At 46.1% G+C, this 24,074-nt stretch overlaps 1 protein-coding gene and 1 long non-coding RNA gene across 9 annotated transcripts in view; one reads left to right on the forward strand and one right to left on the reverse strand.

The window, feature by feature from the left end:
- Nucleotides 1-359: 359 nt before the first annotated feature.
- LOC141569166 (uncharacterized) lies at nucleotides 360-13,046 on the reverse strand. 2 transcript variants are annotated; one of them, XR_012492610.1, is made up of 3 exons: nucleotides 12,914-13,046; nucleotides 12,231-12,495; nucleotides 360-2,867 (listed from the first exon to the last, which is right to left on the reverse strand). It is a non-coding gene; the product is annotated as an uncharacterized LOC141569166 (long non-coding RNA). The 2 variants fall into 2 exon arrangements; XR_012492609.1 differs by lacking the exon at nucleotides 360-2,867 and adding an exon at nucleotides 11,044-11,403.
- A 120-nt stretch (nucleotides 13,047-13,166) lies between these two features.
- The window catches only part of ASCC2 (activating signal cointegrator 1 complex subunit 2), a 39,065-nt gene continuing 28,157 nt past the window's right edge, over nucleotides 13,167-24,074 (forward strand). For 2 of the 7 annotated variants that reach the window (XM_074321863.1, XM_074321868.1), the window contains exons 1-5: nucleotides 13,178-13,264; nucleotides 17,472-17,569; nucleotides 22,173-22,253; nucleotides 22,762-22,920; nucleotides 23,290-23,460. In XM_074321863.1, coding sequence (XP_074177964.1) covers nucleotides 17,489-17,569; nucleotides 22,173-22,253; nucleotides 22,762-22,920; nucleotides 23,290-23,460 — 492 coding nt within the window. In that variant the 5' untranslated portion in view covers nucleotides 13,178-13,264; nucleotides 17,472-17,488. Of the gene's footprint in view, nucleotides 13,265-17,293; nucleotides 17,570-22,172; nucleotides 22,254-22,761; nucleotides 22,921-23,289; nucleotides 23,461-24,074 lie in introns of all 7 variants that reach the window. The other 5 variants (XM_074321864.1, XM_074321865.1, XM_074321866.1 and 2 more) reach the window with 5 other exon arrangements.

The raw sequence follows: 24,074 nt of genomic DNA on the forward strand, positions 1-24,074 counted from the left end.
GTTTCAAAGTGTTTTCCTGTTCAGATCCCAAAGTGGAGAAAATGACTAAGACAATCTCAAAGTCTGTGGGGCAGGAAAGTGACATCACATGTCAGGAAGTTAAGAAGCTAGAGTTGTCATTGTGTTGGGTGACTTTGAGCCAGCCACCGCTCTGGGCCTCAGCTCTCCTCTCTGAAAATGAAGTAGAAGGAAGAGGCCACTTCTAAAGTTCCTTTTCACTCCAAAGGCCATGATTCCAAGACGAAAAAAGGTTGATCCTATAACGTTAAGTAAAAGCGTAGAAATAGCATGCGCAGTAACTGGGGAACTTGACTCGCCTTGCCCAAAGGTGAGGACTGGAGGAAAATACACAAGTCTTATGTTGTTAGGTTGTTCCATATTTATTTTCTTTCTGTTTGTTAACAGTATTTTACAAAATTGTGACTATTTGAGTTTTAAAATATTCATATATACAAGTATATTTGATAATGAACATAACTTGATATAGAATACTCTATATTAACACCTGAATTATTTTTCTACTTTTAATTATTATATAAAACCTGAGATTTCATTTCCTCTGAATGAACTCTGAGCTCAAATCATTATACACTTTGAAGTCTAATATTTATTCAACAAACGTTTACTGAGTACCTTCTCTGTGTCAGGAGCAGTCCTGGGCCCTGGGGGAACAATGGGGGAACTAGGAATGGTACCTGAATGTTTAGGAATGTATTGCCTGCTGCAGGAGACAAACATATAAATAGATGTAGGTACCAGGCAATGTGCTACAATTTATTTTAGGTAATTTGGGAGTTTACAAGAGGAACCTCACTCAGTTTGGAAAGATAAGGAAGGCTTCTTGGAGGAGGTGGCAGTCAGCTGAGAGCTGAAAAATGATTTAAAGTAAGTCAGGTAATAGGGGAACAAGAGTAGGAAGTGCATCCTGTGCAATGGGGCCAACTGGGGCATAGGATTGGGAGCTTGAGGGAGCATGGGATGGTCATGCAGCTACAGTAGGCTCCATGGTGGGAGGTTGTGGGACAAGATGAGACAGGTTGGAAAGGCTTGAATGCCCCACACAGGCCCTTGAAATGCCATGGGATGCCACTGAAAAATATGAAGCCGAGGAGTGACACTGACACAGTCAGATCAAGGCTAATCAGTAATCATGCTGTCCCACCCCCCTGTTTTCCTGTGTGCCTGACCACAAGCTGACATAGCGCCAAATAGGTATACACTAGGCTGCCTTCGTGCCCTTCTGGCACTGATGTGGTTTTTCTGTTGGGGAGCTAGAGGATTGTCAAAAGGCAAAAATTATTGGGCCTGTTGGCCTCATTGGCAGCAAGGAGCAAGGCTTGAGCCCAGGAGAGGTAGCCAAGGGCCCTACCAGAAAGGGGGCACAGTAGGTATATGGGCAGCAGCCAGAAGGTTGAGAAAATGAGGCATTCATCTGAACAGTGTCAGGGATTGTCAGCAAACATTGGTAGAGGAAACTGAGCCCAGGGGTGCAGGAAGCAGAGACGTATTGTAACATATGTCTGTAGCCAGTGGGGGAGAGACAAGGCCACTAGACAGAGGGAGACAGCCAATTCTCCAGTCCCCTCTCAGTATCTCTGCAAAGACTGCTTTGTGCCTTGTCACTGGCAGGCCATCCCAAGTGACTACTTGATGCCTGAGTGGAGTTGGGGACATGTCGGTGTCCTGACACATCAGTCAGAATCACAGGGCCTCTGCTGGGGGTGGAGAAGCCTTCCTGGTTTGGCTGGTGATATTTTGATCAAGTTCTCAAGGCCTGCAGTCAGCTCCTGACAGCTTCTTCGGGTAGCGGTTCATCTTGGGACGCTCCCGCTGCCTGCCTGCCCACCCAGGGCATAGCAGCTGGCAGGCCACTGCCTCCTGCCAGGAAAGGCCCAAGGCTCTTCTAGATTTCAAAAGTCTTAACTTTCAGCCCCTGAATGCAGTGTCTTGTGAGAATACACCTGATCAGCAGGCAGGAAGCCAATTGAAAGGCGCAAAACTTACTTTTTAAAATTTTCACGTTGTCTAAAAAGATTAGACTTATGACAATTAAGTCTGATAATTAAGTTTGAGAACTCATCCTAGAAAAAGTGCTACATACCTCATTGCTGAATATCACTACGGTCACCTTCCAAGTACTCCCCTTGGGGAGCTGTGCACTGATGGCAGTGCCTAGTCCACCCTTGAAAGCAATTTTGGAATTCTTTTTCTGGAATGGCCATCAGAGCTGTCATCGTATTACCCTTGATGTCCTGACTGTCATCAAAATGTCTTCCTTTCAATATTTCCTTTATTGTTGGGTAAAGAAAGAAGTCATTGGGGGGCCAGCTCAGGTGAGTAGGGAGGTTATTCCAATATAGTTATTTGTTTACTGGCTAAAAACTCCCTCACAGACAGTGACATGTGAGCTGGTGCATTGTCGTGATGAAAGAGCCATGAATTGCTGGCGAAAAGTTCAGGTCATCTAACTTTTTCATGCAGCATTTTCAGTACTTCTAAATAGTAAATTTGGTTAACTGTTTGTCCAGTTGGTACAAATTCATCTTGAATAATCCCTCTGATATCAAAAAAGGTTAGCAACATTATTGCAACAAGTTTGCGAACTTAATTGTCAGACATCGTACATCTAAATCGCAGACTAGCTAAAGTTTTTGACTTATCCTGGGTTCCCCCAAAAGTAGAGTCTGAGATAAAGGCTTCTGTGTGGATATTTTCTCTGAAGTGGCCCCAGCAAGCAGGAGTGACGGACAGGCAAGGAGCAAGAGCCAGAACAAGGCCCATGAGTGGCTTTGGTACAGGTGACAGGTGGCTCAATTCCTTGGGATCCTCTGAGATGCCTTAGGAAGTATATCTTGGAAATGTGCACTCTGAGGAATAAAAGGGGAAGCATTTAACCATCAGCTCCCATTCCCATTGGTCAAGGGTTGCCTCATGGGGTAGTAACGTCTCATACTTTTAGGTTATACACAGTAAGCATTGAGCCTGACAGTTACCTCACCCCTGGTGGCATTAAAGTAAGAGAGGTGATAGGTGGTTTTATTCCAACCACCTATCACTGGTTGGAATAAAAAGTGAGCCCAAGAGGACATGAAGTGCTACAAAGATGTCTGCTCCACTCTAGCGACACATTAACATGCCTCTGCTCCCTGCCATGGCCTTCTCTTGACCTCATACAATGGACACCTTTCATTCTTGCCTGCCCAGCATCCATTCTGCATTCTCTGGTAGCAGCATCCCTATTTTGGGATTGGGTAACCAAGCTTCCCTCACTTTCAGTCCCCGTGGTTGTAGTTGGGTGATGCTCACCTGCCCACCTCCCTATGCCCTCAGCTCTAAGGGTTGGTCATGTCCCAGGTCCAACCAATCAACATAGCCTGCTCCTCCCCTCCAGCTAGAATGATTGGTTCAGGAATGGGTATCCACACAGCCATATACTGGGAGAAGTGATTCCATCCCTAGTTGCAGGGGTGGGACTGGAAGAGCTTAAACCAACTGGCACACCCATCCCACTGGATGTAGATGCTAATTGCAGAGTGACCTTGTGACCTAAGTGGCCTGGCCAGGCTGACTTTCAGGACTCTGGCTCAGGCTGCAGGAAAACAGTGCTCTTTCTGACATCGAAGTGAATAAGGAGACCCATGGGGTCAAATGCTGCTGGAGGTCATCCTAGGACCCTGAAGTGAACCAATCTCAGCAGAAGCCCTCACTGTATGTGGCAGGGCGAAAAGACAGAAAGAGCTGATCCCTGGGGTGGGGTGGGGCATGGGTGAGTGGTTCCACAAAACAAACCTAAAGCTCAACCTACTTCTTGGTCTCCAGTTATGTGACTCAATTTTCCCCTTTGCTGTTCAAGTCCGTTTAAGGTGGATGTTCAGTTACCTGCCAGCTGAACAGAATCCTAACTGAGACCTGGACTTAAACATAAAAGAGAACCATCAGTTCATGTACCAGAAAAGTCTCAGGGTGGAGACACTCCAAACGAGCTGAAACTGCACAAGTATGATCTCATTTCATCATCATCTCTCCCTGGTAATTACTGCTCTCATCCCCCACTTAACAGATAAGGGGTAAAAAAGACTCAAAGAAGTGAAAGCACTAAGCCAGGGGCTCTCAAGTGGAAGCAATTTTGTTCCTCAGGGAACACTTGACGATGTCTAGCGAACTTTTAGGTTTCTACAACTTGGGGGAGGGGGAAGTGTACTACTGGCATGTAGTGGGTAGAGGCCAGGAATGCTGCTCCACGTCCCACAGTGCACAGATCAGTGTCCGACAAAGAATGATCTGGGCCAAAATGTCAACAGTGCTGAGGTTTAGAAACCCAGCTTGACTACCCCAGGGCCACTAGAATTCTAGGCTCAGAATCAAACTCAAGTCATTCTGCTGAATGCGGCTGAGCCCACCCTGGACATGCAACGCAGCCCAGCCCCAGAGCCAGTCAGGAGTGGCAGGAGAGGAAGGGGCCTGAGAGCTGGACGAGAATGGAGCCCAGCCACTTCAGGGGCACCATGATTTTGTGCCAATTTCACCCTTGGTCAAATGCATTCCAGGGCGAGCCCCTTGCAAATTCTTGCATAATTTCTTGGCCCTGGTGGCCTGTACTTCAGGGGACCTGGGGAGGTCTGTGGCTCCATGCCCAGAATACCAACTCCATTTCTACCTGTTTGCCTGGCGTTTGCTGTACAAAATTGGAAATTAATAATTCATCTTGCAGGATGAATAATTCAACAGAGGGGACAAAGGGCTGCTGGCATCACAAAAACAGCCCACATTACCTTCTTAAGGGAGAAGGGGAAAAGAAACTCTACAGATAGGCTGGTGTCTGGACCAAAATGACCCTGATACTAGACAGCTTCAACGAGCCCTTCTTTGGGGCACAAGGAGGTGATGAGGACATTGGGGCCACCAGAAGGCAATTCAGGACTCTGTCTCCCTCCCCACATCCCTCTCTAAACTTCACAGTTCATTAGAGCTTAACTGGCCCCTATTCCAAGAAGCTTTCTCTGATACCCCCAAATAACTGAAGCTGAAAATGCATTTCTCTCTGATCCCATGTGTCAGCCACTTAGCTCTGAACACCGCTGGCCCATAGTCTCATACTAAGTCATGTTTCTGCCACCAGAGATTCTTGGGCCATGGAAGGCTTTTCTATCTAAAAGAGAAGAACAGATTCAGCAGAGAGCTGGCATGAGTGGTTCTTAGCGTTTTGGGGATATTGTTCCTTTGAGGATCAGATGAAAACCAATCCTCTACTGAAAAATGTTCCCCAATATATCTGTGTATGATTCAGGGGGTGCATGTATCCTGGGAGCCAGGAGGCTTAGCATCCCTGCCTCATGGGAGCTTTTTATTAAGAAGAGGAATTATAATTGTCCAGGGCATGAAAATCATCTGAGTCCTTCAGACATGCCTTGAAATGGCCCTGTCCCAGGTGCCAACATATTTTAAGGAAGTGAATAGTCAGCAAGGAGCTATTAGATGGCTATGTGTGACCCTGGGCAAGTCATTGCCTTTCTCTGGGCCACAGTTTCTTTACTTGCAATTGGAAGAGTTGATCAAGATCATCTTGGCACTTTGATTCAATCATTCATTCAGCAAATGCTTATTGCATCAGGGGATAAGGTTGGCGAACAAAACAGATGAGGTCCCTAACTTGTCAGAATGCATCGTCTGATGAGGAAGGCAGTCATTGATTAAATAATCACACAAAAAATACAAGATGGTGAGCTAGAATTAGGGCTACACAGGGGAAGTGCAAGAGTGTGTCTATCAGAGGAATGACAATAACTTGGGGAAAGAAAAGGTAAAGAGGAGACTTTGCCTTGATAAGGAGAACGTGGGGGACATTTCAGTCAGAGGAAGCAGCATGGGCTAGTGCGCTGAAGTGTGAGGGAGCCAGGGCTCTTAAGAAATTAGAGGGTCAGAGCGGCTGCATTCTGGAGTCCTCTGGGGACTGTGCAGCCCAGAGAGTAAACATCTAGGAACATGGGAAGGCTAGGTTTCCCTCTTTTCATGACGGTCGAGATATATCTTCCAGTTATTTCTTTTCATGCTCTCCCAAGGAAAACTAAAGAGCTGGCACTATTCCACTGCATTGCAACCCCAGGTTTAATGTTAAAAACATTAAGTACCGACTTTCCCTATCACCAGAGTTGCTGGAGGTGTCTTTTGAAAGCCCTTCCTCTCAGATCCTACATGAAAAGTACGTGACGCTACCAAATGAAGAAAGTTTGATCTTGAAGTGAAGTGATCTCCCTTTCCCAGCCCCCTCAGCAATTGAAACTGTCTCAGCCCTTGAGGAATTATTCCACCTCCTGATTCTGTGGCTCCATTGTCCCACAGTGATGATTTTCAAGAGGCCTGGTTGTGCCAATTGCCACTTTGATGGGTGGTCTGGGTACAGACTCCGAGCTGCATGGGGCAGACAGAGCTACCCTTTCATTTCCCTGGGCAGGGCTTTAGGCTGGAGCCAGCACAGAGACTTCAGTTCCAGTGCCCATTCTGCCATCCGCCAGCTGCTGGGCAACTCTGGGCAAGTCTCATCTCCTCTCTGGGCCTCAGTTTCCTCATCTGTACAATGAGCAGTTTGGACCACATGTCTGAGAAGATTTTTCTCTTTGACTTGCGGGTTCTCTGCCCTCTGCTTTCTAAAATGTGTTAACTTGGATGTGTTTCTTTTTCATCTTTCTGGCTATTATTTACAGACCACTGACAGAAGGCAAGACAACCACTCATCGTAAATTATAATGGGGTAGATAATTAGCTGCCTTCAAATTAAGCCTCCCTTCTTGGAAGCTAGGATATTTAGTTTGCAGTTGTCATTATCATCATTTGACACTGTTTTCTTACTAAAACCCAGAAGGATAATGGAGAATGACAAACAGATGTTTGGGGGATGATTTGAGACTTTCACTGCAATGAATATTCTCTAGATTCCTCTCACGCCAGCAGAAGCTTTGATGAACTCAACAGAGAGCAGGGGGATTGGACAGACACAGAGCGAAGACCTATTGAGAGAAAGCCAGGCTTAACAGAAAGCCACTGGGAACAGCATTTCCTAGCTAGGGACAATGTGGATTAGGACATTAGTATATTTATGTAACATTTTGCAAAGAGATTTCAGTGCCGTTATTTCCACTTCTCACAAGGATACTTTGGTACCACCTGAGCTCAAACCACTATCATCCCTCACGTGAGTTTCTCTCATTGCATAGTCTCCCTGGCTATGGTAGGTTGCCTGTAAAAGTGGCCACAAAAACTCTGTAGAGATAGAAGAAAGTAGATTAGTGGTTGCCCCTGAATAGGGGAGAAGGGGGTAATTCCTCTCCTCTTGATCAGAGCTGGATTTGTAACTTGCTTCGACCAATAGAGTATGAAGGAAGTGATCTTGTATGAGTCCCAGAATCTAGGCCTCAAAAAATCTGGCAGCTCCCACTTTTACCCTCTTGGGGCCTGGCCACCATGTACAAAAGCTCAGACTAAGATCAAGGTTTCTCAGCCTCGGCACTCTTGACATTTTGGGTAAGATAATTTTTTGTGTTGGTGGGCTATCTAGTGCATTGTAGGATGTTTAGCTGCATTTCTGGCCTCTACCCACCAGATGCTATATTTATGACAACCAAAAGTGTCTCCAGACATTGCCATATGTCCTTGGTGTGAGAGTATCACCCTTGCTTGAGAACCGCTGGACTTGACTACTGAAGGCTGAGGGACCATGTGGTGAGAGAGGCTCAGCCAGCCACCAGCTAAGAAGCCAGACACACGAGTGCAGCTGTCTTAGATGTTCTAGCCTCCGTTGAACCCCCAATTGAATGTAACCGAATGATAACCCTGGCTGACACTACATGGAACAGAAGAACAGAGCTTAGTTAATTCACAGAATCATGAGAAATAATGTATCTTTGCAAGCTACTAAGTTTTGGAGGAATTCCTCATGCAGCAACAGATACCTGTAATACAAGCCTGTCTCCGTCCTTGCTATCATTCCTCCTCTCCACTCCAATGCTACTAGAGCTATCTCTGTAAAATACCTTTCTGAAATTCCTCAGCTCTACTGAAAGCTTCTAGGGCCTTCCCCACCATCAATCGGAGGAAGTCCAAACTCCTTAGCGTGGTGCACAAAGCCCTTCATAATCTGGCATGTCTTCAAAATACCCTCAAACCCAAGATTTAAGCTTTACCCACCTACTTGAAATTTCTTGAATGGTCTACCTTCTTTTTCATCTCTAGTTCTTTGCCTAGGCTGTGTTCTTTGCCTGTTATGCTCTTCCAACCTGCCAGTTACTAAATTCCTGAAAACTCAGATTAAACACCATCCTCTCCAAAATGTCTATGCAGATCCCACCATCTGAGATGCTTTCTCTCTTATGACTTCAAAACACCCATGTATCATCCCATGTACATCTATCTCAAACCATGTTGCCATTCATATTTTACTCGTATTTCTGACAAGACTGTAAACCTTGAAAGTTAGAACTGCATCTTTTGTTGCTTTATTGACAGTACCTGGCACATAACAGATCCTCAATAAATGTTTGCTGAGTGGACGTAGTAGGTTGAACAAGTATTAGTATTCCCATTAGGCAGATAAGGAAATGAAGGCTCAGAAAAGCTAAGCCACTTATCCAAGGTCGCTCAGTGAGTAGGGGGTATACCTGGGACTAATACCCAGATCTCCAGACTCCATTACTAATCCATGTCCCACTTGTTTACAATGTACCTCTCCTAAACTTCCTTGGTATAGTTTTAAAAAAACCAGTTGGAGAACCAAGGTTGATCCACAAGCGGACTTCTCCTCGTCACTATACTATGTAGGCACTTGTAATGCCAGCAACAGCTTCTGCTCATGAGCTAGAACAGTTAGCAACTTTATCCCTCTTGTCTCAGTGGGTAGCAATCATAACTTTTAGAAAAGCCTGATCAACTAGACACGAGAAGGACTCAGCGTCTAGAAATTGTGTTCGGACAGAAGGCCAACTCAAAATGGCTTAGGCAATGAGAAAAGTCTAGGGGTATCTGGATTCAGGTGTACCTGGATCCAGGGGTCAAGTGATGCCATCCTTTTTCATTTTCCCCTGCTTGTCATTTATTTTCTCTGCTTTCCTTTGTGTTGGCTTCATTCTTAGGTTCCAAGTAGTGGCCTCCGGCAGGCTTAATTAGTTCATTCTTCAGGCTTAGTTCATTCTTACTGCTAGCAATCTCATCAGAAAGAGAGCTTTTCTCTCACTTTGACTCCAATAAAGATCTCAGAACCAGCTATGGTTGGATAAATTTGGATCATATATCTATTCTTGAGCCAATCACTGTGGCTGAGGGTTTGGAATATGCCAATTGGTAGCCAGCTTCCAAGATGGCCCCCAATGATCTTGCCTTCCGATATTCATGCCCTTGTACAGTCCCTTCCCACACAAAACCAAGGCTGACCTATGTGACCAATAGAAATATGGCTGGACTGACGGTATGTGACTTCCAACACTAGGTCATGGAGGCATTACTGCTTCTGCTTTGGTCTCTCGGATTTCTGCCTCTGAAGAAAGCCAGGGACCATGTTGTAGGGATATTCGAGCAGCCCTGCGGAGAGGAACTGAGGCCTCTTGTCAACAGCCAGTACCAACTTGCCAGCCATATAAATGAGCCACCTTGGAAGTGGATGCTTCAGCTGTGATCAAGACTTCAGATAAATGCAGTCCCAGCTGACATGCGCTTGCATCTTCATGAGAGACCCTGAGCCAGAACCACCCAACCCAGCCACTTTGATCTCTTGGATTGCTCCCTCTGAAGGAAGCCAGCGGCAGTGTTGTGGGGATATTCAAGAGCCACCCCCTCCTTTTATTTTGCTTTATAATATGCTATTTATTTTTTCTCCAGTTATAAAAATAATACATTATTAAAACAGGTAACAGCAAACACAAAAATCCAAGGAAAACAACAACAGAAGCTCCTCAATCCCACCGCCTAGAGAGAACCACTGCTGGTCTCTGTGGCTCTAAGGAGCCAGCTGTAGTGAAGCCACTGTCTGAGGCAGTGCGCCCAGCACACAAGACTCCCCCAGAACTGAGGGGGTGTTGCAGATGAGGAACACACACACTTAGGACAGTGCAGTAGGACAAAGTTGAAGTCTCATCTTTCAACAACTGTTTTTCTTTTCATTCCTAACCCACAGAAACCGTGTGCAATAATAAATGAGGGTTAGTGTTTTAAGCCACTGAGTTCTGGGGGTAATTTGTTGCACAGGAGTAGATAACTAATATAATTGCACACTCCTCAACTCTGGGTAAGGAAGTCAGTCCTAATCCATGTGGATGAAAGCAGAAGGGATTGTTCTCTGAGGAGTAATCGAGTTACTGTTAGTGGGAAAACAGAGGAAATGAACACTGGGCGGGCCACACAACAGCTAACTCCAACAATGCGTGCCTCATGAACACATACTTGCTGGAGAATCGAAGCACAAAGGTAATACTGATTCATTTTAGATGACTCAGAGTGTCTGAGTCAGGCGGGACTCAGGCCCAGATATTCATTCCTATGCTGATTTTCTAGCTCCAACTACTGACAGTTTTTCTCCCTCCTTAGCCTTAGACTTGATTAGCTATGAGCAACACGGACACATGCCTCCTTTGCCAACCCAAATATTGGCTCTTAAAGTAAGTTAGTTGTTGTTGTTTTTCTTTAAATCTAGAAAATAGAGACCCAGAAATTCCTTTAGACTTGTGTGTGACTAATGTATGGTTTAAGGTTTCTCCTATTAAAGTGGCTTTTTAATTTAATTCCTGTTGGACATATGTTAGCTCAGACAAGGATGCTTCGTTTCGAAGCTTACATTTTTCATTAATCTCTCCCATCAAAGAAAAGAAAACAAAGATGAAAGAAATATAAGAGTTAATACTCCAACTGATAGAGTCTCCTTTTCTCTTCCCTCCCTCCTTCCCTCCTTCCCTCCCTCCCTCCCTCCCTCCCTTCTTTCCTCCTCTCCACCAAAATTTCTTGAGTACCTACTATGTGAATGGCATTGTTTATATTCTTTTATTAAGCCTCCTAATGATGATGAAGTGGGTATTAATCACCCCTTTTAACAGATAAGGAAACTGAAACATGTTTGGAGAAGTTAGGTGCCTTATTGGATGTTTTGTCTTTTTACAATCCTGTTATTTAGCTCCAAAACCTCAGTGATATTAATGCCCATAGGGAAAGACGAAACGGATCCATACATTTTTGCCAGAAGTCTTATTTTAACTTTTCTCTGTACTAAAGGCTGCTACACATGATTTCCTTCCAACCAATCACCAAGATGCAGATTATTTCCTGTGTGCCTAATATGTATGTGTGGTACCAGAATTAACAAAAAACACAAACAAAACAAAACATGAAGTTTCTGGCACTTTTTCTGTCCCTTCCATATCAGTTTCTCTGAAGAAAAAAAAAAAAAAAAAGATAGAAATAAAGGGAAGCATCCGCTGCTCTGAGACAGCTTGCAGCATTTGGCTATAGAATTCTTCCTGCACCTGAGACCCCCCCCTCCAAACCTGTCCCATGGGGCATGCCCTTGGTAGGGAGAGCAAGCTCTGGAGCCAGATGGAGGTGGGTTCAAATCCCCATTGCACAAGCTCTGTGACTTGTCCAGTCTCTGCACCTCTCTCTAGAATGGGATAATAATAGTTTCTACCTCTTACAATTCTTATAAAGAGTCAGGGAGATAACATGTAAAATAGTCCAGTGTCTGGAATGGAGTAAAGGCCCAACAAATGTAGTCATGCTACTATGGCTGGGCTGTCTCCCTCTGAGCCCCTACTTCTGCTGAAGACCAGGGGTTGATGAGTGTTCTCTAAGTATTAGGGGCAAGCAGACTCTCAGATGACCCCCAGTGAGTCCCACCTCCTGGCATTCATGCCCTTGTGTAAATGTCCTGTCTATGAATATGGGCAGCACCCATGATTTGCTTCTAACAAATAGGACATGATGAGAGATGCTACTTTCATGATTGCTGCCTGTGGGAGACCCCGATGCAGAGCAGCCAGTTAAGCCATGCCCAGATTCCTGACCCACAGAAAATGTGAGGTCATAAATGTGTGTAAGCTGCAAAGTCTGTGGTAATTTGTTAGACACCAATACATAACTAATACAGGATCCAACCCCTCCCATCTCATTTCTGATTCAGAGCCCATCTCCCCTGCTTCCTTAGCTTCCTGCATTGATTACATTGTCTCACAGCTGTTGGTTTTCCGGCAACCTCCTACCTTGTAAGCTTCTTGAGAAGAGGCACTGTGTTTGTCATTCCTTGTAGCCCCAGTGCAGATAGCAGAGCCTGGCATTTGGAGGGCACTGGATAATATGACATGACCCCCAGGGCTGGTTTGTGTACTCCATGAAGGGCTCCCTCATGGTAATGATGGTGGTGGTTCTTAAATCCTTACTGTGTGCCAGGCACTGAGATGAAGTCAGAGATGTGTATTTTCTGTGATGATTCTGCTGCATAGCTGGGCTACACCACCAGGCAATATCCTGTAGAAAAAAATGCATTCTGTTCTTAAGATAGTCATACACAGCCTTCCTGATTTAAAAAAAAAATTTTGTGTGTGTGGCATAGCTACAGAAAAGTGCAGAATTCCTAGGTGTACAATTTGATGACTTTCCCAAAGTGAAGACATCTATGTAGATACCCCAAGATGGGGATAGGAATATCCCCAGCCTCACTTGTGGCCCCTCCCAGCCACAAGCCTCAGAGGCAACAATCTTCCTAACCCCATCACCACTCATTAGTTTCGTCTGTTTTAGAACTTCCTATAAACAAAATTGTAGGCTATGCTACTTTATCTGCTTTCTTTCGCTCAACATCATGTTTATGCTTTTGACTTGCTAAAACTCTTCCGGATTAAATTTGAAAAACAATGACGGCGAAGGTTAGGAAGGAGGCGGAAACCTGGGATTCTGAGAAGCCGAGTATTACAGTTGAATTGTCCAAGAGGTGGAATCACAACCTTCTCTGTCCACCTTCCATCTTTCCTGCTGGAACAAGGGAGATAGGAGGGGACAGGGGGCGTGGTTACAGTCAGGGGAGGGGGGGTGTTCCTTGTGGGGGCGGAGTCTTAGACTGGGGGCGTGGCCCAGGACTGGATTCCTAAAGGCAGTTGGTGCCGGGGGCGGGGCCGGGCCGTGGCTTCCTGTCAGCGCCTGCGGAATCGCCGTTTGACCCCGGAAGTGCCAGCGGTCTGGGAGCTGTCATCGTGGACCACGGCGGCGGCGGCACGGCGCCGGTAGTGGAGCTGCCCAGGTGAGTGCGTGTCTGGGCCTTGTCGGATGCGGGGCACCAGGCTTGGGAGCAGCCGCGGCCGTGCCTCCGCCGGCCTCGGATCTCCCCGCCTCCCCGGCAGGGTCAAGGCTACGCTGCCCCAGGGGCCGTGAGTCTCCCCACCATCACCAACCCCGCCCCCGCCCCCCCCTCCCCGAGACCAGGAAGTCTCAGGTTCAAGACTCGGCCCCAAAGTGACTTGAACGAGTTACACCCCCTCACCCTAACGCCGGGCTTCAGTTTCCGTAGGGTTCATTCATTCGTTCAACAAATGCATGTCTAGTGTCGCCTACGGGCCAGGCACAGATCTAGGCACTTGAGATACAAGCAGAGCAAGACAGATTGCTCCTGCCCTCATGGAGCGTACAGTCTAGTGGGAGGAGACAGACAGTCAACGACAAGTAAATGCACAAGACAATTTAACATGTGACAGTAACTGGGGGAGTGAACACTTTAGATAGGGTGGTTTGGGAGGGTCTCTGAAGAAAGCAATATTGAATTGAGACCAGAAGGGTGATGATAGAAAAGCTGAGGCAGCAGTAGCGCTGGGGATGTGCCCAGGCCTTATTGTAGTTGGTGCTTGCACCGAACTCCCCTTCGAAATAAAGAAAGCCCTTTCCTAGCTTTTTGCTCTCCTGCTTGACGCTGGGGTTGCAGTGGGGAGCACAGACACTGTCATGACCATCGTCCTTATCTTTTTGGAGCTAGAGTCTAGGCTTTGCCTTTGTTAATTTCTTCCCATGCTTAAGATGAAAACTCAAATCTTCCTTGGCAACCTTCCTCTGTCAAGTCAGTACTCCCTGTTAACTGCTGTCATAGCCCCATGGGCCTTACCTATATAGCATACATCATGGCATTAAGTTTTACTTGTTTGTATGACTGTTTGATTCTTAGCTGTCTTTCCCTTAATGGCTGTAAGTTCTATAAAGGACAAGACAGGTCTGTCTGTTCTTTGCACACTTCAGTGTTCTCCAGGCTTTCATGCCTGGATAAGAGGTGCTTAGAAATCTTTGAGTGGATAGGTAAGACAATTAACAAGGCTTTGCTCAGTGGTTCCTAGGAGGTCTCTCTTGTCACCAGGTATTGTCTTCTCTTTTTGACCATGTCTCACCCCTACTTAAATGATTCTTCACTGCCTTTAGATTAAAGACCAAAATCTTTAGCATAGCATTCAAAGCTTTTTTTAAAAAAATACTGCACCTCTCTTTTCTATCCAACCTCTTCTCTGCACTTCTGTCATCCCCTCCCTGACCTTGTGTTTTCAACCATGTCAATGTCTTTCTCTTCCTTCAAAGACACAAGCTCTGAGCCTTCGCTCATGCTTGCTCTTTACCTAGAATTCCCTTCCTTCCCGTCTTTTTCTCCTATTCTTCAACAGCCTTGTAGGTTACCTTCTCTGTGACATCCTCCTTCTCTCTGATGTGCTCGTTTTGGAAATTGCCTGTAATAGCTCTAACCACACCAAATGATAGTCATTTACATGGCCAGGACCCAAAATGTATTCAGTCAGTGTGCGCTGACTGAATCAGGATGGCCAAAGTGCTCTGCGTATGGTTGGGACTTGGATAATGACAAGTACATTTTATTGAGTGCTTATTATGTGCCAAGTACTGTATTGAACAGTAGCATTGATTACTTCTCACATCAACCGTAAGAGATTATATACTATTATCATCTTCATTTTACAGATGAGGAAATCAAGGCTTAGAGAGGTTAAAGAACTATCTCAGGGTCTCAACATGGATAGGCAAAGGTGGAGCCAGGACTTGAACCCGTGGAGCAGAACTGTAAAGCTCTCCTTCAACCACCACACCAGCCTGGGCCTGAACTGCCCTTACAGGCACTGGCTTGTAGGAGTGGATTTTTTTCTGAAAGCAAGTGCTGTCATTACATGTCTAGGCCTGGATTCTGGGGCCTAGAATTTAAAGGGTGGAGAGCCACCTCCTCCTTATGACTCTTTCCCCACCCTACGTGCCCACAGTGGACATTCCCACTATAGTCTTTGAAGGTAAGAATGGAAAGAACTGGGCCTGTGATTCATTTAGACTTCAGCACTGGTGAGCAGACCACTGATGTTTCCAGCTGCCCTCCCAGCATTGCTGGGAGGTTAGGAAAGAAGTATTTTTAGCATGTCCAGCATAAGAGACCCACGTGCCAAGGCAGAAGAGCTGGGCTTCAGTTTCAACTTGGCCACCAATGTATTTGCTTTGAGCATATCAGGGCCTCTCTTTGGACGTCTGAGCATAATGATCCTTGCCATCCTTAACTGGGTTGTTGTGAGAGGCTGGTAAGGTAGTAACTTAATTAGAAATAACATACATGCAACAGAGGCTATTATCAACATTTTGCAAAGATGAAAGATTAAAACTCACACCAAGCCCCTTTTATTACTTTGACTTGTGATTTTTTTTCAGGCCACCTCATGTGTGCAGGGACAGTGTGTCTGATTCGCCGAAATCCTAGAGCTGAACAGGCCTCAAAGACTAGACTGACTAGTCCTCTCTTTTTATAGTCCTGTAGAATAGATATCTTCAGTCTTTAAAACAGCCCATGAGCTACGCAAGATTCCTTGTAGACTAAGCTGCTTCCCATCTTCTTACCTTGGCTCTTGCTGTTTCCTCTGCCTGGGGTACCCCTTTTCCCTGGCCAGTCTCCTATCAAGATTCAACTCAGGCTCTCCTGATCCTTGAGACCCCGCTCTAGAAGAGCTTTCCCAACAGTCACCAACCTCCCCCTTCCCCTCCCCCTCTTCACCCCCCCTCCCCCGCAAGCTCAACTACAGTGGACTCAGTCCAGCAAATGGTTAAGAGCCAGCCTGCTTCGCCAATTACTAACTGAGACATTGGGCAAGTTTCTTATCTTCTCTTAGCCTCTATCTCCTCATTGATAAATTGATAATAATAGATCCAACCTTAGAGTTGTTAGGAGCATTAGTAAATGTAAAATGAGTTAACGTGTAAAGTGAGTTAATGCTGAGAAAAGCGCTTAGAAGAGCACTAACACATGATAAGCACGTTGTTCCTGCAGCTATTGTCATTTTTATTTTTAGACGTAAGCTCTTTCAAGGCAGAGACCCTGCCTTATCAGTCTGTGTTCATAACCCCAGGGCCTGGCCTGATATTTCAAATATGGATATATACTGGGGGTGCCAAAACAATGTATACACGTGACTTGTACTCATTTTTTGTTATCAGTATACATTGAGGATTACAATTTTAATACAGTTTTTTCCTTTCTTAAAATGTGTATACATTTTGGTACTGTGTGTGCACGTGTGTGTGTGTGTGTGTGTGTGTATCCCATGTAACTCATGGATGTCCATGCCCCTCAGCTTATCTGTGAGGGCTCAGAAGGTGACAGTTTCCTCATCTCAGCCTTGGTATATCTTTGTGTTGTCATTGCGACTGCTGGCCTTTTATGGCATGTCTTTTAAAGGGCCCAATTCACTTCTATTCCATGATGCAGCCAGTATGCATGTCCCTCCTGTGGGTCAGGCCAAGTGGTATTGTGAGAAGAGCATTGGATGGGAAGATGGGAGACATGGGGTCTGCCACTCACTGACTCGAAGGCCTGTTTGGGCCTCTGTAGAAAGGAGTTTGCACTGGCAAGTTTCTATGAATTCTGCCGTCCTTGGTCCTTCTGTTCATTCATATCATTCTTCCCTGGAGCCTACAGGGATCATAAAATCTCAACGTGCTCTACAAGTGAGGAAAGGCCCATGGCTTCAACCCTCAAAAGACTTAAAATTTGGTTAGAGTCATAAGCAAACTGTCCTCGTGTTCAGTCGTTCATCAAACATTTGATGAGGCTGCCTCTTTACCAGGCCTGTGCTGGTCATGGGAAAGGCAGCAAGAGGAGAGCCTGGGCACTGTCTTTACAGAGCTCACAGGCCAAGGAGCCATAACATAGATAATCTAGGTATTTTTAGCCAGTACCTCTCAAAGGGGTTGGGAATATATCAGGAGTCACCTGGGGCGTGGGTTCCTCCTGAGTTAAGATCTACTGTTCTAGGCCAAGCAAAGTCACTTCAGTCCGGATTAGTAGGTGCAGGACGCTGGCCTTCAAGACCCACATCAGGAGCCCCCTGAGGCCAGAGGTTGAAGCTTCTCCTGGGATCAGCCCCGGAGCAGGCCCCCGCCACCAGGAGCCTGTGTGTCTGCCCTCTTCTTCCCATCCATATTCCTTTCAGGAGGGTCACGCAGCACAATGTCAGCTCTGCCCCTGGACCAACTCCAGATCACCCATAAGGACCTGAAGACAGGAAAGCTGAGGACTTCACCAGCGCTGGTGAGCCGGTGCCTTGAGGCCGTTCCGCCTGATATTATCACTCTTGCAATTTCAAAAGCAAAAAGTAAATTCCTTCTTTATCTGTTCCAAGGATGACCTGAGGACCACAGTCAGTAATTCAGTAGCTGGGACACTACTAGGTCCTTCCAGGCCCAGTGTAGAAGTTTCTTTTCCAAACAGCAGCTTGAATTTGAGTAGCATTTTCCATGTCACTACACCACACCTTCCCCCAAAGCATTTCATTTTGAATCAGAGTCTGATGGCTAGTTCTGACTAGCCTGAGCTGGCCTAGAAATGGATCCATCCCAAAGCCGGGTTTGGGTATTTGACCCAGCAGGAGGTGTTCAGGTTTCAGGCAGGCCTTTTTCAGAGCTATCTCAGCTGCTATCCACACTTCAGCACTTGGGGGGAACACTGATTTCAGAGGTCGAGCCGTCTTTTATCTCAATGGGCTAAGAAGTGCCACGTACAGACTCGGCAGGGCTTGTGAGACTGAAAAATAAGGAGGCTGTGAGCCTGCCGATTACCATTTGCAGAGTGAGATTAGAGCCACGGAGAGGTGCCAGGCTGCTGAAGAAGGAGACAGACGCAGGGACCGGTGTCCCCATACCCGCCTGCTGTTTTCCCAAGAATATGAGCTTACTGGAACAAAGCAGGAGGAAGTATTTTTCTGGGGGCTTGAGTCAAGTCGTGGGAAACAGAGCTTGGTGTTTTATTTCCTGATTTCTGGGTGGCTTCCTATTACTTCCTGACTACTCTCCAATAATACCTAGCATTTACCATTTATAGAGCACTCGCTCTGGGCCAAACCTTTCTAAACACTTCACCTGGATTACCTCATTTAAGTTGCACTACAGCCCTCTGAGTAGGTCTTTTGGTTGTTTCAATTTTACAGAAGAGGAAACTGAGAGTTCAAGGTCACAGAACTAGGAAATTCGGAGAGCCAGGATGTGAACCCAGCTACGCTGGACCCTAGAGCCCATATCCTTAAACCTTTCTGGTATAAAGCCTCTTGTTGCTGTGTCAGGAAGATGCTTATCAGAAAATCCAGAACTGTTCTGTCCAATATGGTAGCTGTTTGCCACAGGTAGCGATCGAGCACTTGAAATATGGATGGTTCAAGAATGAGGAAATGGATTTTTAATTTAATTGTAATGAGTTTAAATTAAAATGGCCCCATTGTGGTGATTACCTGCCTTGTCGACCTGCGTAGGTATAGAGCAGTTCTATTAATTGTAGAAAGTTCTATTGGACAGTCCTGATGGAGAGTGGTTCCTTGAGTGGCTGGGTCTGATTTTCCACCTCAGTCCTTCCTCACGTACTGAACACCTGGCTTGCTAGACTGTGGGCTCCGTGAGAGCAGGGACCTGGTCCCTTCCCTTCATTCTGGTTTCCCAGTGCCAGGAAACATTCAGTAAATGACTCAAGGACCCCAGCCAGGCTTTGTGACAGATACTGGACCTACAAAGAGAAAAGATGTGGTTCCTGCCCTGGAGGGGCCCATGGTCTGAGAAAAACACAAACCAGTAGCTTCTCTACAGTGTGATCAGGGTTGTGATAGAAAGAAGTCCAGGCTGCCACCTGAGCACAGAGCCTGGGCTGCTGCTCCAGGCCGAAGGGATGTGTGGGGGCAGGGAGGTCTTGGGGGTGGTGGGAGGGCATGTGCAGCCAGGGAAGTCTTCCTGGAGGAAGGGGATTCTGAGCTGTGTAATGAAGGGTGAATAAGCAGTAGCCAGGCAGAACGAGGGGAAAAGGGTGGACCCGGCAGGAGGACCTGTGTGCGGTTTTGAGAGAGCCTAACTCCTACACCAACCACCAGTCACTCGGGGTAGAAGCAGTATCACAGAGTTAAGGAGAATGGGTGGGCTTTGTGTTGAATCTCACACATACTTGGCTGTGTGACTTTGGGCAAGTCACATACCTCTTCATGCCTCAGGATCCAAAAAGGATAATAACAGCACCAGCTTTGGGGGGTGGCTATGAGGATTAAGTGAAATATCTGAATTAGCACTGTGCCTAGAACGTAGTGAACACTCAAAAATGATGGTGATGACAACAGTGACGGTGACAGAAGCGTGGAATGGAGGGTAGGGTGGAAAGAGGGGCAAGCTGAGAGACAGCTAGCCGACTGACCAAAGAGCAGTCTTGTTGGTCACGCCTGAAGGGCGTTACCCTGCTGGCCACTGGAAGCTCCTGAAAGATTGTCCTGAGGTTTGGACCCACCTTGTATTTGTCTCTTTAGTCCTAACTTTGGACAAGATCTCTAGCTAAGGGACAGCCACCCCATTGCCTTTGCAGGGTTATAGGTAAAGCTAATGTTTATCGAGTAGCTACTGTGTGCACAGCACATACTTTGTGCTATAGAAGATCCAGAAGAAATGAAGTCTTAGGACAGAATGAGTGAATGAGCTTTTGAGGAGAACAAGACTCATGTAAGTGGGGCATTTGGGAACAGTGCAGAATGGTTTCTTATCAAGATAAACAGAACGAAAGTGTGATGGGCAGAGAATGTTGAGAAAGCTTCACAGAGCAAGCGGGACCTGAGCCAGGTTTGAAGGGTGGTAGATACAGCTGGGCCCTGCTGCTCCCTGCCCTGAAATCTTTCATGGCCCCCATTACCTACTAAATAAAGTCCCCACTCTTCAACTTGGCATTAAAGTTCCTTCAAAGACCTTGGCTGTGTCTGGTCCTTCATTACCTCCATTCATTCCTTTGTCCAGGCAGTAAATGCATCAGAGAATGTGCTCGATGCCAAGCACTGTTCTAAGGACTGGGAATGATGTGGTGAGCAAGGCTGAGACAGCCTCCGGAGGTCTAATGGGGGGAGACAGAGCAGGCAGACACTCCCTTTTCATATAACTTTACTGGGGTACCACTGAAGGACAATAAACTACACATACTTAAAGTGTACAGGTTGACATCTGTACACACCCACAAATCCATCACCATAATCAAGATAATGAACATTTCGACCGCTCCCAAAAGTTACTTGCGCCTCTGTAACCCATCCCTTCCTGTCTCCCCATCTGATCTGCACTTTGATGAAGATCCGCAAGTGCTACCGTCAGGGAAGCACCGAGTGCAGGTGCTGGGAGAGCGCAGGTGAGCCCCTAACCTAGTCGGGTGGGAGTCTGGGAGACCTTCTGGAGGAGGTGAGGTCAGAGCTGGGGTGGAAAGGACAGGCAGTGAGACCAGGGTGACACATGGTACCGTAGGTCATTTAGTAGGTTGGCAGTGTAGTAAGCTTTGGTTCAAATCCTGCCTCAGTTGCCTCCTTAGCCTTGTGACCTTGGCAAAGTTCCTGAAGCTTACTGAGTCTTTGTTTCCTCCTCTGTAAAAAAAAAAACAAAAAACTATCTCTCTTTTAAATAGTTGTAGATTAAATAAAAAAAGAAAGAAAGAAAGAAAAGAAAGGCTGTAGGCCCTCAGTAAGTGGTGGCTTTATTATCAATATTCCAATGTTCTCTCCCTCCAAATCCATTGCCCACAGCCCTGTGCCCTTTATTTCTATGGCCCATTTTTATACTCCATAAAAATGGTGTTTCTTCCACCTAGAAATCCCCCATTGGCCAAGGCCCAGCTGAGATGCTGCCTGTTCTGGGGAGCTCACCGTGCCTTATCCTCCAGACACAGTTAATCTCCCTTTTGCACTCCCAAGGTCCCTCTGCCAGGTTTGAGCTGTCCCTTCCTCTGTTTTGTGCTCACTCGATGGCTTAGATATGCATCTTCCCCTCTGGAGCATGGGCTCTGGAAGCAGAACAGATGCTTTTCTTCTGTGCTACACCTCAGCGGGGTACCAGTCAATGTTTGTAGGATTGTAAGGAAGGTAGATTCTCCGTGGTGGGGTGTCTGTTCCAGAATGGAGGGCCGTGCGTAGTAGCCTGGCCTGAGAAATGGCCTATGAGGTAAGGTGTCAACTGATAGAATTGAGGGGGAGCTTGGAAACCAAGGAGATGAATTTAGGTTCTAGAGAGTAGTTTTGAACTCGCTTCAGTCAGCAGGATTTCTTTTTCAAAAGATTTGTACCTGAAACCTCACCATATAAATTCTGATTTAAATGGGAAGGGCCCTGAAGACCCACCCAATAGGTGGTCCCTGAGAAATCCCTGTGGAACTCAAAGACACTGCAGTGTGAAAACTTGCATTAGGCAGTAGGGAGGCATAGGTGGTTCCCAAGGAGCCTGACCAATCCGTCGTGATTTTCCTGTCCCCTCTGGACTGACAGGCCTGGTAGTGGGTGGACTGGGGTTGATAACAGCTGAGACGTTGCCCGGCCTGCCTCCTATTACCACTTCTCTCTGAGAAAGCAGCCCTTATGTAGTCAGAGGAGAAAACTGAGCTCATCGTCTCTTCTTTATGGTGAACAAAGTAAGGTTTGTTCATGGCAAAGTAGAGGTTGGGAGAGAGAACTTGTGATTCTCGGCCGGGACCTGCATTACTTGAATGGCATCTTTTCTTTAAAAAAAAAAAAATTACCGAGGTTGTCTTCTGATTATAAAAAAGGTATAGCATTGTACATACAGAATGATACGATTTTTGTAAGAAAGATGAAAACGTCTAAACAAATATAAGATGTGGGTATCTTTTATCTGTGAATGCCTAGAGAAGGCCTGCAAGGACACTCACCAGATGGGACAACACAGGGACCGGGCATGTGTCCCAGGTGACTCACCTTCTCTATAGTGTAAGTTTTTGGAAGAAAAGATGCTCATGTCTCACTTGTATAATTAAAAAATAATTTAAAAAGGAATACGTGTTTAATTTTTTTGAAATTGAAAAATGTATTCAAGTCATAATCCCCCCACCAGAGATAACCACTATTAGCTTTGGGGGTGTTGTCCCCCCCTTTTTTCAGCTTGTACCAGTATGTGAATGTCATATATATATATATAAAATTTTAAAAAATTTTAAAATTGATTATATAAAATAGAGAGGTTTACATCCTGCTTTTTCTTCCTTTAACCTTTCCCCATGTCTTTAAATATTTTCCAAAAAATATGGTTTTTAATGCCCACCTAGTGTTCCCTGGATGCAACCAAGCCCCTTTGTTAGAGACACTTGGTTCTTTATGCGTAAAGCTCCTTGGAGGGTCACCGGTTAGAACAGCCAAGCGTTGTCATTGCTGTGGGTTGGCAAATGGGCCCTCGCTGACTAACCTCTGCCACGTTAACACGTGGTTTTTGGATCCGTAGCACCCCGAGCAGAAGGCAGACCGGTATTTTGTGTTATACAAACCACCCCCTAAAGACAACATTCCCGCCCTAGTGGAGGAGTACCTGGAACGCGCCACCTTCGTAGCCAATGACCTCGACTGGCTCCTGGCCTTGCCTCACGATAAATTCTGGTGCCAGGTAACATTCTATCAAAATTAACGCTAAGACAAAGCACATGACATGCCGTTGGTTGGTTGCTGTTGTTGTTTCTCTCCCCCTAGGAGATGCTTTTTTCTCTACTTCTTTCACTGGATCCTTAACAACGAATTGTGGTTTGGATTACTCTGTCTTGTATCACAATCTTAATGATGTTTACACAACGCCTTCCAACGTGTCATTTTTAGAAACTTGTGTTTAGCCCTCAGCTCATTCATACCTTCTTGGTCCCTTGGGGTTGGAGTGTGTGTCACAGGCCAGGGCTGATGGGCTGTGAGCCCTTGCCCAGTCCTCCCACAAGCCCTTGGGCCTCAGGGACAAACCTTCGCTTTCCTCTGTTGCCTGGCTTAGGTTATCTTCGACGAGACCCTGCAGAAGTGCCTGGACTCCTATCTGCACTATGTTCCCCGGAAGTTCGACGAGTGGGTGGCCCCATCCCCTGAGGTTGTTGACATGCAGAAGCGCCTCCATCGAAGCGTTTTTCTCACCTTCGTCCGCATGTCCACTCACAAGGAATCGAAAGTAAGCCCCTGATCCCGTGACAGGTCGCCACTGACACCTAACACCTCTGTGCTAGACTCTCTGCCCCTGGGAAGGGAGGCTCGGAAAATATCGAGTTTCCTCTTGTCTCCCCTCCGCCTTTATTCCCACCGTTGGGGTAGAAATCTGTGCCACCTCCCTTATCCTCTAATTCACCGGGTCAATCTGCATTACACCCAGTGTTTTCATCAATGGGAGCCGAGGGCCCTTTGCCAGTTGACGCGTGACTGGGCCTTGTGCGTCAGAGGGTGAAAACACTGATTCTGATTTTTGAAAGGAACTTGTATGTGCTTTTTAAAAACCTTGACTGTTTTTTCCCCCCTGATTTTAAAAATAATAATGCTGTTTCTAAACAATGCAAACATTACAGAAATATTGTAGAGATAGTGAAGGTTACCCACAAAATCCCCTCCCTCCAAAATAAGACTTGTTAAGGTGCATGTTCCTTTGGGGTTTTTTCCCTCTCAATAGGGGTGTGTGCATTGACTGTATTTATTTTAAAAATATTTATTTTTAGTATGGAAATCTTCAAATATACACAAAAGTATAATAAACCCCATATACCCATCACCCAGCATCAACAGTTATCAACATTT

This window comes from Rhinolophus sinicus, linkage group LG16, assembly GCF_036562045.2.
Source record: "Rhinolophus sinicus isolate RSC01 linkage group LG16, ASM3656204v1, whole genome shotgun sequence".
In the NCBI taxonomy this organism is placed as follows: domain Eukaryota; kingdom Metazoa; phylum Chordata; class Mammalia; order Chiroptera; family Rhinolophidae; genus Rhinolophus; species Rhinolophus sinicus.